General features: G+C 36.3%; 1 protein-coding gene across 1 annotated transcript in view; it reads right to left on the reverse strand.

Moving 5' to 3' along the window:
- Positions 1–15878, reverse strand: part of LRP6 (LDL receptor related protein 6) — a 186384-nt gene that overhangs the window by 156127 nt on the left and 14379 nt on the right. Inside the window, exon 2 of the mRNA XM_081311482.1 lies at positions 12235–12628. Within this exon, the coding sequence (XP_081167608.1) occupies positions 12235–12628 (394 nt within the window). The remainder of the gene's footprint in view (positions 1–12234; positions 12629–15878) is intronic.

Consider the following 15878-nt stretch of genomic DNA (forward strand, 5'->3'; position numbering starts at 1 on the left):
ATATATCCCTAATAAAAACAGGCAACATTACAAGACCAGCCTGGGCAACACCCAAGACCTATCTCCAACACAAACAAAAAAGAGCCCCTAGTTAAAAAACATTTCAAACATAAAAGTAAGAATTTTATTTCTGGTAAATCAGTAACAAAATAACCAGAACCACACACTACCCACTTTTACAAAACACTTAGAACTACTACTGTTTAACTTTTTTATCTTATTTATATATATACACAAAATAAAATATATAACACTTCTTTCACTGTAAAGCTGGGAAATGATCAAGAAAGTAAAAAGCAGTACATGATGGGCATGCTGCTGCAATCCTGTAGGATTTTCTGGTCTCAGACACTGAAAAACTTCTGTTTCAGTGGCAAAGCAGGAAACAAGATTAGGCTTTGGAGAAGATGTGTGCTAGGAGTAAGATTCCTATATAGGGATGCATGCCTATAATCCCAGATACTCAGGAGGCTGAGGCAGGAGAATAGCAAGTTCAAAGTCAGCCTGGGCAATATATTTAACAAGGTCCCGTCTCAAAATAAAAATTTAAAAAGGGAGTTGGGCTTGGGAATGTACATCAGGGGCAAAGCACTTGCCAAGCATATGCAAGACCCTAGATCCCTGAGTTCATTCCCCAGTATAGCAAGGGTGTTTGCAGCAGTGGCAAAGAAGAGGAAGAAAATTCCTGAACGAAAAGCACACACTGGGCTGGGATTGTGGCTCAGCAGTAGAGTGCTCACCTAGCACGTGCAAGGCAAGGCCCTAGGTTGGATCCTCAGCACCACATAAAAATAAATAAATTAAATAAAGGTGTTGTGTTCAACTACAACTAAAAAATAAATATTAAACACACACACACACACACACACACACACACACACACACACACACACACACTCTCTCTCCTAGGGAACAACAGAATAAAAAGTTTTACCCAGGAAGCAAGGAAGTTTTTCTGTCTTGGCCTAGTCTCTTAAAAGGTGAGACTTTGTAAATCACAAGGTTGCCCTCGGACAGGTTTAGACTCTGAATTTATTTTATCTGTACAGTACAAGAACTCCCAACTCCAAAAATATTCAGTGATTTCTGCTTGAACAGGGTAATGATAACACAAATATGCTCATTCGTCAAAATTCAAACTTCATATTTAAGATCTGTGCATTTTACTGTGTATGTATTATACTTCAATTTTAAGATAAAAAAATTAAAATAGTCACTGCAAACACCTCTAGAGTACTTGGCAAAAGCAAACCAAAACCTTTCTGCAGAAATGTTCCCCCGCTGAAGCCACTCAGGATTCTCACAGACAAACCCTCTAGAGATCAGTTCACAAAAATATGACATATTCAAGGAAACATTTCACCATGAGCAGGAATCAACAAAAAACAGAAGTGGACTTTTTTTTTTTTTTTTTGGGGGGGGGGGGGTGCTGGGGACTGAACCCAGGGCCTTGTACATGCGAGGTAAACACTCTACCAACTAAGCTATATCCCCAGCCTGAGAAGTGGACTTCTAAGAACCCCAGACAACTAAACAATCTGATAGAGATCATAAATATTTCAAAAAGGATTAAAAACACACAAAAAAAGGAATAAAATATAATAGATAGGACCAAGACTTCATCAAAACCTAATAAAATAATATAAAAAAAGATCCTCAGTGCATGCTGAAACAATGAACAGAGAAGTGGTTGGTTAATGAGGAACTAGATACTGGCAAAGCACAAAAGGATCATCTCCAAATAAATGGAAGAACAGAAAAAGAAAAGCTAACCTTCATAAAAAGATATAACTTTCACCATCTGAAGCAATCCTGACATTACTACAAATAAAGTAATATTTTATGTACTTTCTCATGGAATGAATTCAAAGTACTCAGTAGAACCTATGATAATTATGCCAAAATGTTGAATCTATCTTTTATCAAGTCTGTAAAATTCAACTTTACAATAAACACAATCGATAAGACTAAGTCAAACAGTACAAAAATCTGTTAGAAATTTTTAAAATCAGACATTCTATAGGATAAAAGGCCTTGTCTTTTCGATAAGTCAACAGGGAGAGGGAAAAACGGGGAAGGAGAGGACCAACTATTCTAGTGAAACTTAAGAAGCATAACAAAATGCAATTTTGTGAACCTGGTTTGGATCCTCATTCAAACTATTTTAAAAATTTTCTTTTTAATGGCTGGGTGCAATGGTACATAATGGTAATCCCAGCTATTCAAGATGAGCCAGGAGGCTCACAAGTTCCAGGCCATCGTGAGCAACTAATTTAAGACCCTGTCTCAAATTTTAAAAAATAAAGGTGGGGTGGTGGTAGCTCAGTGGTAGAGCACCCCTGAAGTCAATCCCTGCTATAGGATGGAGATGGGAGACCTAAAATGCTTTCTGGATTACTGTAGATATCTGAATGAGGACAGAACAACTTATAATATTAAAGATTTTCTCAAATGAGGTGTGTAAAAGATAATGGTATTATAATTATAGTGGTAAAAAAAGGTCTTAATTTGTTACAGATGCAAAATGAAGTATTTATAAATAATAAGCCTAAATGCCTGAAAGTCTATACTAATGATATTAGAAAAATATTTTTTCTTCTCTTACCCAGTTAACACCACACAGAACACATCTGACAGCAGATTTTGGGGTGGACAGGATTTCCACATACCAAGCAATTCAATACCAGTTAGGTGTCCTATAATTAACAGAAACAGAACCAGATTCCACAGAGTAAGGGCTCAGTCTCACAAGACTGCCTCTGCTTCAGATGCCAATCAAAAGTTCCAAGCTTTCATCTGTGCTTCTAAGCAGTCAGCAGCCATTAACTGGAGGGTCCCACATTATCTCAGGTTCCACAATGTACTAGCAGAGTGTACATATTTTACTAATTTACTATAAAGGTTATTACAAAAGATACAAAGGAAGAGCCAAATGGAAAAGAGACATTGGGCAAGTTATGGGAGGATCCCAAGCACAACTGCTTCTGACTTTATGGAGTTGGGGTCCACCACCCTCCCTGTACATGAATGTGTTTTGGGATTTTTATGGAGATTTCATCACATAGGCATAATCAATTATTAATACAACTCCAGGTCCTTAACTCTTTCCAGAGAAGAGGGGATAGTGTTGAAAGTCCCAAGCTTCTAATCATAGCTTCATCTTTCTGGTGACCAGCCCCATCCAGGAGTCCATCAAGTGTTGCCTCATAGAACAAGACACTTCTATCAACTAGGAAATTCCAAGGCATTAGGAGACATATGCTGGGCACTAGGGTCCAAGAAGACCAAATATTAGATAAGAAAATGTACCTAGCACTGCTATTGCTTGGGAAATTAACAAAAAAGTTTTAGGAGCTATGCCAGGAACAGGGAACAATGACCAAATGTATTTTCATAACACATTAATATAAATAATTAGAAAAATATATGGGAGAGATAAGACAGCTCATCCCCTTGTGATAGAATCCTACCTAACAATGAATACAGAAGGAGCAATCTAACTAGGAAAAAAAAAATCACCATTTGGCAAACACCACTATAATAATTACTACAAGCAAAACCCATCAAGGAATGCTAAAATTAGTGGATAAAAATAGGATGTGAAACAGGAAAATTACACAGCCTCAAATATTTCAAGGTGAAAAATAGCAACTGCAAAAGAAAATCTGGCAGATACCATCGTATGCAAGGGATCAATTTAGCATCCATATCATGTACTTGCTGATATGACAGCTTGAGGGGGCACAGTATCACACTTACGCATTCCAAAGTGTAAGATTTTCGTCAAAAAATGTATAATTTTAATCATTAGAAACAAAATTGAGGGGCTGGGGATGTGGCTCAAGCGGTAGCGCGCTCGCCTGGCATGCGTGCGGCCCGGGTTCGATCCTCAGCACCACATACCAACAAAGATGTTGTGTCTGCCAAGAACTAAAAAATAAATATTAAAAATTCTCTCTCTCTCTCTCTCTCTCTCTCTCTCTCTCTCTCTCTTTAAAAAAAAAAAGAAACAAAATTGAGGGGCTGGAGTTGTGGCTCAGTGATAGAAGGCTCGCCTCGCATGTGTGAGGCCTTAGGTTTGATCCTCAGCACCACATAAAAATAAATAAATAAAATAAAGGAATTGTATCCAACTACAACTAAAAATTAAATATTTTTTAAAAAAAGAAACAAAATTGAGGGAAATTCTATAAATGACTGGCTACTAATCTCCAAATACAAAACTTTCCAATTTATGAACAACAAAGAAACATCCCATATTAGAAAACACTAAGAAGACAATAACTCCATGGATTCCATATCTGTGGATTCAAGTAACTATGGCTAAAAAACAGGAAGAAAAATCCATCTGTAAAAGTGGGCTTAAAGATGTGAGACATAGAAAATTAGACAATATATTTGAAAATCAGTAATTTGAGACAAGGAATGAATATCATTGGTATAAACAATTAAAAACTAGACAAGGTAGGGGGCTGGGGTTGTAGCTCAGTGGTAGAGCCCTTGCCTAGCACACTGAGGCACCGAGTTTGATCCTCAACACCACATAAAAATAAATCAATAAATAAAGGCGGGCTGGGGATGTGGCTCAAGCGGTAGCGCGCTCGCCTGGCATGCGTGCGGCCCGGGTTCGATCCTCAGCACCACATACAAACAAAGATGTTGTGTCCACCGAGAACTAAAAAATAAATATTTAAAAAAATTCTCTCTCTCTCTCTCTCTCTCTCTCTCTCTCTCTCTCTCTCTCTCCTCTCTCACTCTCTAATAATAAAAATAAATAAATAAAGGCATTGTGTCCATCTCCAACTAAAAAAAAAAAAGATTATTTTTAAACTAGACAAGGTTAAGATGTTTTGAGGAAGTAGAAAAGCCCTATACTAACATCTGAAAAGATCTAAATATACTCATGTGTTTGTTCCATTTTCTATGGCCTTGATTCATATCCCAGAAGCTGCTCAAGCTAAACAGGTAATCCAGATTTTGTGACAAGTTTGGAGGTGTTCCTAACACACTACTCTTGAATTTTTAGGTAGTAATAAAAATTTTTTTAAACCCCAATCATATGAATCTATACAATTTTTCTAAAAGTAATTGGCTACATTTTTCATTCTTTATTTTTTAAAAATATATACTTTTACATTCTGATTTTTTTTTCAGTTTACATCAAAGAAAAAAGAAAAAAAAGGGTTTAAAATATTAGGATGGGGTAGCTCTAAAAAAAAGGGGGGGGGTCCCAGTGTGAAAACATTGCAGTAAGGACAGAAGAATCTAAAATTTAAAAAAAAAAAAAAATCAGTTCTATAGAAACACAATTCTGATGGTAACATACCTAAATTACTGGCTTCAACATGTAACTGTAAAATAAAAATTTTAATGAGATATTGAAAGTATTTTCCTAAAATGTCTCACTTTAAAAAATAAATGTCAAAAGTAAAAGAAGCTTGTGCTTATGGGCAAGGCCATGATTCAATCCCCACCACAAAAACAAACAAAACTAAAAAGAACCCATCATTTTAGAAATGAGGTAATTGAGGTTCAAACAAAGAAAGAAAGAAATACCATGCTGGTAAATAACAAAAGCTAGGTACAACATAAAACAAGCTCCAATGAGTACATTTTTATAAATTATGATTTTGATAACTTGTTGAAAAAAGGCTAAACATTGTTACAAAATAACATTATTATAATAAAGGTCTTACTGATTGGAATTCACCAGGGACAATGCTGAAATTTACATTGCTTAGAAAATACTTTCTCCCCTACTAAGGAAAACTAAGAGGTTATTATATTATATTATATTATATTATAATAAACATAAAGTTCAGTCACTCAAAAAAGTATTTTTTAAACACCTATTATGTGACAGGAAATATTTTAGTCATCTGAGATGCATGAGTATAGAAAGTACTTTTAAACATAGGAGGGGCCGCAATTGTAGCTCACTGGTAGAGCACCTGAGGTGTGAGGCACTGGGCTCAACTGGGGGGCTGGGGGGGAGGGGAGTATTGTGTCCATCTACAACTAAAAAATGTATTAAATACAGGATACGATAATGTATAAAATTGATAAGGAAATTATAAACTATAATTTTCCTATTGAGCTAGATCTGCACAGTATTTTTAAAGCAGAATTTTTCTTTTTCTTTTTTTTTTTTTTTTGGGGGGGGGGCGTCTGGGGATTGAACCCAGGGCCTTGTGCATGCGAGGCAAGCACTCTACTAACTGAGCTATATCCCCAACCCTAAAGCAGAATTTTTAATATTATTAATATTATACTGTCTTAACTTATTAAAAAAATCTAAAATTACTTGGAATATGAAAGGCTCCTCAACAAACAATAAATCCTTAGAACAACATACAAATCTGTACCTGGAATAGGTTCTCAACATCACCAAAATAAGTACAGTAACTGTAGAATCAGATTGATTTATAATTAAGGAGCAGTCACATAGAAATTACCTCTACTCACTGTAACATAAGAACACTGCTTCTTATAACTATGGTTATCCCCTTTCTGAAACAACTTTTGTACACATATTTTCTTGTTCCTTAATCTGAACTCTACACTGCCAGTCACTATTGGGGGGGGGGGGAGGACCTCAGACTAATAGTGCCCAAATTTAGAGAGAAATAAAAATCTTCCTTCAGTCTATGCTAAATGGACTGATTACACAAAGAACTCGATACATCCAAAAGCACACAGATGTCCGCACTAGTTCCCAGGGCTCAAACAATACCAGTCATTCTAAAAGCTTTCCTTTTACGTAAGCTGATGAGAGAGAGGACTCAGCTCTTCTGAACCTCATAACCTAGGATCCTTTGGAACGCTAAGGTCTACATTTTTTCCTCAGCACTGTTTTTCACATACTTTGAAAGGCAAACTTCATATTTCCCCTAAAAAATAAATCTGTAAACTACCTCTTCTGTTTGACAAGTGGTGTACTCCATCTTTAATACTTGCACTAAAACTATAAATGTTATACAAATCTAAGATTAACAATGAAAGACTATTTGATTGAATGTACTTTTAAATGCATGAGTTCAAATATAATTTCAAACACACTCCCCACCATGCTAATTATCAAAAGTCTACCATTTGGCTGAATTCTATTTGTTTTCAGTTGTGTGGTTTTTTTAAGATAATCATGATTCAAAATAACTTCTCAAAATTAAAAGAACTTTTGAGAAAAACGGTTTGGGGGGGGCAAATTTGCCTTTCACTAGACAAGTTAATCACAGATATCAAAAATAATAAAGAGGGGAAGGAAGAATAGTAGAATGAATCTGATATTATTACCCATAAACATATATGACTACACAACCATTGTGATTCTACATCATATACAACCAGAAGAACGAGAAGTTATACTCCATTTATGTATGATGTATCAAAATGCATTCTACACCAGGCACAGTGGTGCAAACCTTAATCCCAGTAGCTCAAGAGGCTGAAGCAGAACAATCACGAGTTCAAAGCCAGTCTCAGCAAAAAGTGAGGTTCTAAGCAACTCAGTATGACCTGTCTCTAAAATAAAATACAAAACAAAAATGGGGCTGAGGTTGTGGCTTGGTGGTCAAATGCCCCTGAATTCAATTGAGTGCCCCTGGTACCCCCCAAAAAAAAGAAAAGAAAAAGAAATGCATTTTACTATCATGTATAAATAATTAGAATAAAATAATAATAATAATTTTACTTGATGTTTTTATCAAACTTTTAGGTCTCAGAGGAAAAAATATTCTTCACTGAATTTATTTAGAAACAATAACACTATTTGTATAAATGAACTACTTCAGGGGGCGGGTACTGGGGATCACACCCAGGGGCACTTTACCACTGAGCTACATCCCCAAACCTTTTTTTTAAATATTTTATTTTTATATTTTTAATTGCAGTTGAACACAATACCTTTATTTTACTTATTTATGTTGCTGAGGCTGGTCTTGAACTTGTGATCCTCTAGTCTCAGCCTCCCAAGTTGCTGGTACTACAGGCATGTGCCACCATAACCAACTGCAGTACATTATTGACTCTTTCAGTAATATATCAGAGCTGAGTCTTTGAAATCTCATTCAATACTGAGAAGGAACATGGATTTATTAAAGCCTCTAATAATATGGTAAACTTCATTTCTTTTTGGTTTTGGTACTGGGGATTGAACCCAGGGGCACTCTAGCACTGAGCTACAACACAGACCTTTTTATTTTGAGAGAGGGTCTCATTAAATTGCTGAGGTTGGCCACGAATTTGCAATCCTCCTGAACTGGGCTCAAGAGTCACTGGGATTATAGGCATATGCTTTTGTACCTGGTGGCAAACTTATTTTCTAAGCCACTTATCAGACCAGTAGTAAAGCTCATTCATTTTAGCAAATAAAATGATAATGATCAATTTACTCACGAAATTATTAAAATCCTGAATATTCAAAATAAATTTATATAATATTATATATACATATATAGTACATATGTGTGTGTGTGTGTGTATATATATATATATATATAGTAAATGATATGTACTATCACGTACTTATAACCCCTTATGGAAATGATCAAGATGAAATCCAGAATTACAGGAATCAGGCCTGCAAGGCATGGGCTGTAGTAGGTCTTCTAATTCCTTTAACTTCCTTCCCTTCTGCACACACATACAACATAATGCAAACAAACATGCTTTAAAGAAGAAAAAGTCGCATCAGGCACAGTGGTGCATGCCTGTAATCCCAGAAGCTCAAGAGGCTGTGCAGGAAGATTGAAAATTGAAGGCCAGCCTCAACAACTTGATGAGATCCTGTCTCAAAATAAAAAAGGCTGAAGATGTAGCTCGGTGGTTAAGTGTCCCTCGATTCAATCCCTGGTACCACCAAAAAAAAAAAAAAAAAGAAGAAAAACTTGTCTCCTCCAAGTTTTCTGTCCTTAAATATACAGTAAATCTTAAAGATATACCCACCTCTTCCCAATCAGAGTACAAAATACAGAGGTCTGAACACATTAACCATATAACAGATATATGGGTGAATTTCGATAATATTGAATTAATCAAGAAAGAAAAAAAGGTACTATTTGTCTTTTCACCAAAGTACTCTTTTCCGACCACTAAAAGCACCAAATCTTACTGTGTTCTACAAAGAAATAACCTCAGAAATATTTCAACATTCCCTTAGACTTACAAACTCTGTTAGCACAACACAAATTACATTTCTCAAAAATATCTTGGGGCTGGGGTTATAGCTCAGCGGTAGAGTGCTTGTCTCGCACATGTGAGGTGCTGGGTTCAATCCTCAGCATCACATAAAAAATAAATAAATAAATAAATATATTTTAAAAATCTAAAAAGTTCTCAATAACCAAATTCTTTAATCACAACCTCTGAGAATGTCCAACCCTCTTGCTACTACCTCAGCCATTACAATACTTTCTGGTGCTCTTTTTTTTGTTTTGTTTTTAACATGGTAAAAATATACAATTTTTATTCATCAGATATACATCAACAATGCTGGAAGTAAAACATTGGAACAGACAAAATGTAAACTTATGGTTCATATTTATGCTATACTCCAAGAAGAGTCATTGAGGTTCAATTGAATATCAAATTTCAAAAGTATCTGTTGAATATTATTTTTATTTGTAGTTTAAAATTAAGTTGGATGCAGTTGTATGTGCCTGTTGTTCCATCCACTAATGAGAATGAGGCAGGAGCATCACTTGAATACAGAAGACCAGTGTAGGCACCATAAGGAGACCCCATCTTGGCAGTCTCGGTTACTGTCACCGCGCTGGATTCCTATATATATACACCTACATTCAGGAATTGTTCAAACAGATTACTTTCCCCAGATCAGGTGGTACTTCCTTGCCTCTGTGGTGTTGGGGTGGAGATGGGTGTGGGGGGGGAATGGAGGCTGCAGGTGGGTGGGGGTTGGCACATGCATCCAGAACTCCCAGGTCCTTTCTGGTGCTTTAAGAGCACTATCTGACTTCAACATGTGCCCCTTAAATTCCTCTTTAAAATATATCTATCTGTGCTTTCTCAAACATCTAACCCTAAAATTTCACTATAATACTGCCATGTTATCTTATCCTTTATAATCAAAGGAATTTTTTCATTTTCCAACATAATGGCATCATCTTAAACCTTCATCACAAAATCAGGGTGGAAATAAAATAAAGGAACACATACAACCCTTCCTTTCATTTTCTCCGAGTTCTACATGAGTACATAAAATTAATACACTCTCTTCTATTATGAGTTTTAAAGTATTCCAACACACTTAAGTTTAAAAAAAAGTATTAAGGACTGGGATTGTGGCTCAGTGGTAGAGTGCCCGCCTAGTATGCATGAGGCACTGGGTTTGATCCTCAGCACCACGTAAATATAAAATAAAGATATTATATCCACCTAAAACTAAAAAACAAATATTCTTACTGCAAATATACATGTACTGACTGGGATGAGTTATTCAATAACTAAATGTATTTCAGGGCTGGGATTGTAGCTCAGTGACAGAGTTTGCCTAGCATGTAAGAGGCCCTGTGTTCAATTCTTAGCACCACATAAAATTAAATAAAGATATTTTGTCAATCTACAACTAAAATTTTTTTTAAATAGTGTTTCAAGTTTAATATAAAAGATTAGTATTACAAAATATTATTACTATATAATTGTTAAATAAAGTTATAAAATCTGTAAATTTTTTTAATCTCATCTTGAAGTATCAAATACAAGTCTTGTTAAGCCACCATTCCTTCCTCTCTCTTCTAATTATCCTCTCATAATTACAAAAAGTAAATGCAGAAGAAAAGCAAGAACTATAAACATGGCTATTTCATAATACTTTTATGCTGTTAGAAGCATAAATGTATTTACAGAACATCTTTTTTTTAAAGAGAGAGAGAAGAGAGAGAGAGAATTTTTTAATATTTATTTTTCAGTTTTCGGTGGACACAACATCTTTATTTTATTTTTATGTGGTGCTGAGGATCGAACCCAGCGCCCCATGCATGCCAGGCAATGTTACCTTTGAGCCACATCCCCAGCCCCCAGACATCTTACTCTAAGTATATAGCTTCCCATGTTCAAGACTACTTAAACCGAGTATGGCAGCACAATCCTGTAATCCCAGCAACTCGGGAGGCTGATGATGCAAGGAGGATTGCAATTTTGAGCCTGGCCTCAGCAGCTTAGTGAGACCCTATCTCAAAACAAAATATACTTTTTAAAATGAACTGAAAGCTCTCTCTGCTTCCTGGTTTAAGCCTCTTTGGGGTTTGTATGCAACCTAGGTTTTCACAAATCTTGCCTGAAAAATTTCAACATGACCCCTGCCTTATGTATGTCTTGTCCAGTCACCACAGACCTCTGAACTGCCCTGAAGCTGAATATCCTTAACTGTCCATGCCCCACCTGACAGAGAACAAGCACTTCAGGTCACTTCCCCTCCCACAACTTTACCCTCTCTCAGCAAGAAGCAACTTGGAGATGTTGTCACCCACTTTTCCAAAGAAACGGAATTAGACATTGGCAGTGGAGAAATATAACAGAGGTCCACTTCATGCTTTGAATGTAGCCCTTGCTGCTCTGCCACTATGACTTTTTTTTTTAATATTTTTTAGTTGTCAATGGATTGATTATTTATTTATTTATATGCATTGCTGAGGATCAAACCCAGGGCCTCACACAAGCCAGGCAGGCAATCTACCACTGAGCTACAACTCCAGCCCATTGTGACTTGATCTTGATGTCTCCCTCCCCCTCCCTAATCTTGGGGAAATCGGATTACCTTTTTTCCCCATCCTAGGCAGTTATCTGTTCTTGAGCACATCAACCACAGAAACAAAGTAATTCAGACTTTGGGTATGGCACTAGAAGATTTCAGAAATTACTATCTCCCAAATTAACAAATAAATTACAATTCTGGAGAGAACAGGTGGAATGTAGCCTTTAAACCACGGCTTTGAAGAACCCCTGTTCCCCTGTTGGGCAGAATCACAGTCTCTGGGACAGGAGTCCCCCAAGTTTCTCCTTTGCTAGCAGAGCAATAAAACTTCTTTGTCCTTTTTCTTAAAAAAAAAAAAAAAGAGAGAGAGAGAGAAAACAAGAAAGACTACACTGGGGAAAACCTAAAGATTCTCAACTTCCTATTTTATCTTTCTTTTCATTTGGCAGTGAGGGGTGTGTGACAGGAGAAACCAGGAAAAAGAGATACAATGAATGACCTTTGAACAATATACAAAAACTTACCCACTTGAAGGATCTAAGGCAATAGCTCTGGGTTGATCCAACTCTTGCCAAAATAAAACTTTTCGTAAAGATCCATCTAAATTAGAAACTTCAATCCGATTAGTTTCAGAATCTGTCCAGTATAATTTTTCTCCAAGCCAATCACATGCCAGCCCATCAGGGGACAATAATCCAGAAACAACAACATTCTGTACACTCTCAGTTTTATTAAATTCTGTTCGTTTAATGGCTTCTTCGCTGACATCACTCCAGTAGATCAAGCCATGACCAAACACAAAGTCCACGGCAGCTGCATCCTCCAAACCTCCAACTACAATTGTAGCATTCTCTTTGCCATTTGTAGCATCAACCAATCGCAAGTCCCGTCTGTTTGCATAAAGCAACAAAGGGGCCGCTGGAACAAAATGAGACAAACATGTAAGTAAAAAGGGAAGAAAACTTATTGGTTCTTATAAACTAGGTTTCAAATCAGCATTAGTGGCAAATACCATAAAAAATTTAGAAAGGGTAAACAGACAAGGGCAATACCTAAAATCCTTTCATGCAAATTTTATTTTTACATCACTTTAAAACCAAAACAACAAGGTGAAATCAATTCTACTAGAATAGTCTCTTTTTTTTTTAAGGAAACAGTCTGTGAGATAAAATTTAAAAGCTTAGTCATACCAAAAATAAGCAAGGATACTGTGCTACTGAAACACTGATGGGAATATAAAACAATATAGACACTTTGGAAAACAGTTGGTAATTTCTTAAACTACCAACTTTCCTTAAATACACAATCTGCCATATGATCCAGCCATCATATACCTAGGTTTTAACTCAAAGAGATAAAAATATATATCATACAAAGACTTGTATATAAATGTTCTTGGCAATTTATTTGTAACCTAAACTGGAATATGATCAACAAATTAATGAATGAACAAATTGTAATATATCATAGAATAAAAAGTAATGTACATGTACATCAAAAATGAATTAGTCTCGAGCTGGGGTTGTGGTTCAGTGGTAGAGCTCTCGCCTAGCATGTGCGAGACCCTGGGTTCGATCCTTAGCACCACATAACAATAAATAAAGGTGTTGTGTCCAACTACGACTAAAAAATAAATATTTTTTAAAAAATGAATTAGTCTCAAAATAACAGAGAGAAGCCAGATCAAAAAAAAGTATATTTTAGACAGGCTCAGTGGTGCACACAGTGGCTCAGGAGGCTGAGGCAGGAGGATCACGAGTTCAAAGCTAGCCTCAGCAACTTACCAAAGGTATACTGAGTTCAGTGAGACTGTTTCTAGATGAAATCTTTTTTTAAATATTTTTATTAGTTATTGATAGACCTTTATTTATTTATTTGTTTATATGTGGTGCTGAGAATTAAGCCTAGTGCCTCACACATGCTAGACAAGTGCTCTACCACTGAGCCACAACCCTAGCCGGATAAAATTTTTTTTTATAAAAGGGGATAGGGATGTGGCTCAGTGGTTAAGCACCCTCTACGTTCAATCCCTGGTACAAAAAGAAAAGTATAGTTTATGTGACTCCAATTTATATAAAATCCTAGAAAATGCAAACCAATCTATTATAACAGAAAGCCAATCATTGAATGTCTTAAGGTGAGATGAGGAGAAGAGTTGGAAAAGAATGAAAGGTAGGAATTATAAAAGAGCATGAGAAAATTTTTGTGGGTGATGACTTGTTATCTCTATTATGATGATAGTTCCAGAGATGTATACATGTTAAACTTATTAAATTTTGCTTGTCTGAAGCCAGTGCTATGTGGTTGCCCCTGAGTTTCCATGGCTATTTCTTCATGAGTCAAGAGCAGAACAGTGATACCTCAGACCTCTTTGTGGTAGAAGGGGGCCGGCCCACCCACCCACCTGCTCACCTACAGACTAACCCCTTCACTGCTCCCAAGTGACCCCTACTCCCTCCCAATGTCTGAGTGCCAGGGGACAACAGGACTCCAGAACTCCCCAGCTCCAAACGAGGATAGTAGCACTCCCTTCCAGTGCTGGGCTCAGTGGGAACCCTACAATAAAGACTGACACCACCCCCAAAAAAAACTTATTAAATTTTATACTTAATAAGTACAATTTATGGTATAACAATTATACCTGAAAAATGTTAAATAAAAAGTTCAGCAGAGCCAGATTTTAACCTATTTTATTCTACTCTATACTATTAGAATGACTGATACCAAAACTAAATATTAACCTCATCTTAAGAGTTGACGTTGGGGCTGGGGATGTGGCTCAAGCAGTAGCGCGCTCGCCTGGCATGCGTGCGGCCCGGGTTCGATCCTCAGCACCACATACAAACAAAGATGTTGTGTCCGCCGAGAACTAAAAAAAATAAATATTAAAAATTCTCTCTCTCTCTCTCTCCCCTCTCTCTCTCTCTTTAAAAAAAAAAAAAAAAGAGTTGACGTTGTAGCTCAGTGATACAGTGCTTGCCAAGCACATGTGAGACACTGGGTTCAATCCTCAGCATCACATAAATAAACAGATAGATAGATAGATAGATAAAATAAAGATATTGTGTCCATTTATAACTAAAAAAAAAATTTAAACTATCTTAAAGAAATAACATTTAATTTTGAGAAAGTTGAAGCTATTTAAGGATTAAAGTAGCATTAATTCTATGGTTTTGTGGAATTTTTTAAAATATCTATTCCAAATTTCTGACATATACTTCCCTGGTACCAAGTAGCAATTAAAAATCCAGAGTACCATTGTCCAACAGAACTGTCCCTAATGACAGAAATGTTATCTGGACTGGGGCAACGCAGTACCACCAGCCACATGTTACTATGGTGTATTTAAAATGTAGCTAATAGGGCTGGGGTTGTGGCTCAGCAGTGCAGCACTCGTCTAGCATGTATGAGGCCCTGGGTTTGATCCTCAGCACCACATATAAATAAATAAAATCAAGGTATTGTGTCCACCTACAACTAAAAAATAAAAATAAAAAATAAATGTAGCTAACAAGTTATACTTTTAACTTTATAGATACTAATTCACTTAAATGTGAATTTAAATAACCAAATGCGTTTAGTGGTGATATTAAATAGCAATCTAGAGATTGGAATAAAAAATGGAATAAAGACTAAGACCAGAATTATGATGCAATAATCTACATGAACTCCTTTCATAATTACTAAAACTCTAAAGCTATACTTCCAAAGCCAAGTCCAACTACTATTTAAAAGTAACCATTTCCTCTTTTTAAAGAAACTACTGTAATTCCAAAATATTAAAGTGCTCACAAAAGTATAAAGAAAAATAGTGATGTTTAGGTCAGTCCATGGACTGTACCTGCCAAATGGAGTTATGAATATGCACTCTGTTCATCTACAAGTACAACATAAAATCCTCTTTTAATCAAGCTTAAATCCAATTTTCTCATTCAAAAGCAAATAGGAAGCTAGGCGTGGTGGCACACACCTGTAAACCCAGGGCTCAGGAGGTGGAGGCAGAAGGATCAGGAGTTCAAAGCCAGCCTCAGCAACAGTGAGGTGCTAAGCAACTCAGTGAGACCCTGTCTCTAAATAAAATACAAAATAGGGCTGGGGATGTGATTCAGTGGTCAAGTGCCCCTGAGTCCAATCCCCAGTACCCCGCCCCCCCCCAAAATGGGAAGAT

Source organism: Spermophilus citellus, assembly GCF_964194105.1.
Source record: "Spermophilus citellus genome assembly, chromosome: 10".
Taxonomy (NCBI): Eukaryota; Metazoa; Chordata; class Mammalia; order Rodentia; family Sciuridae; genus Spermophilus; species Spermophilus citellus.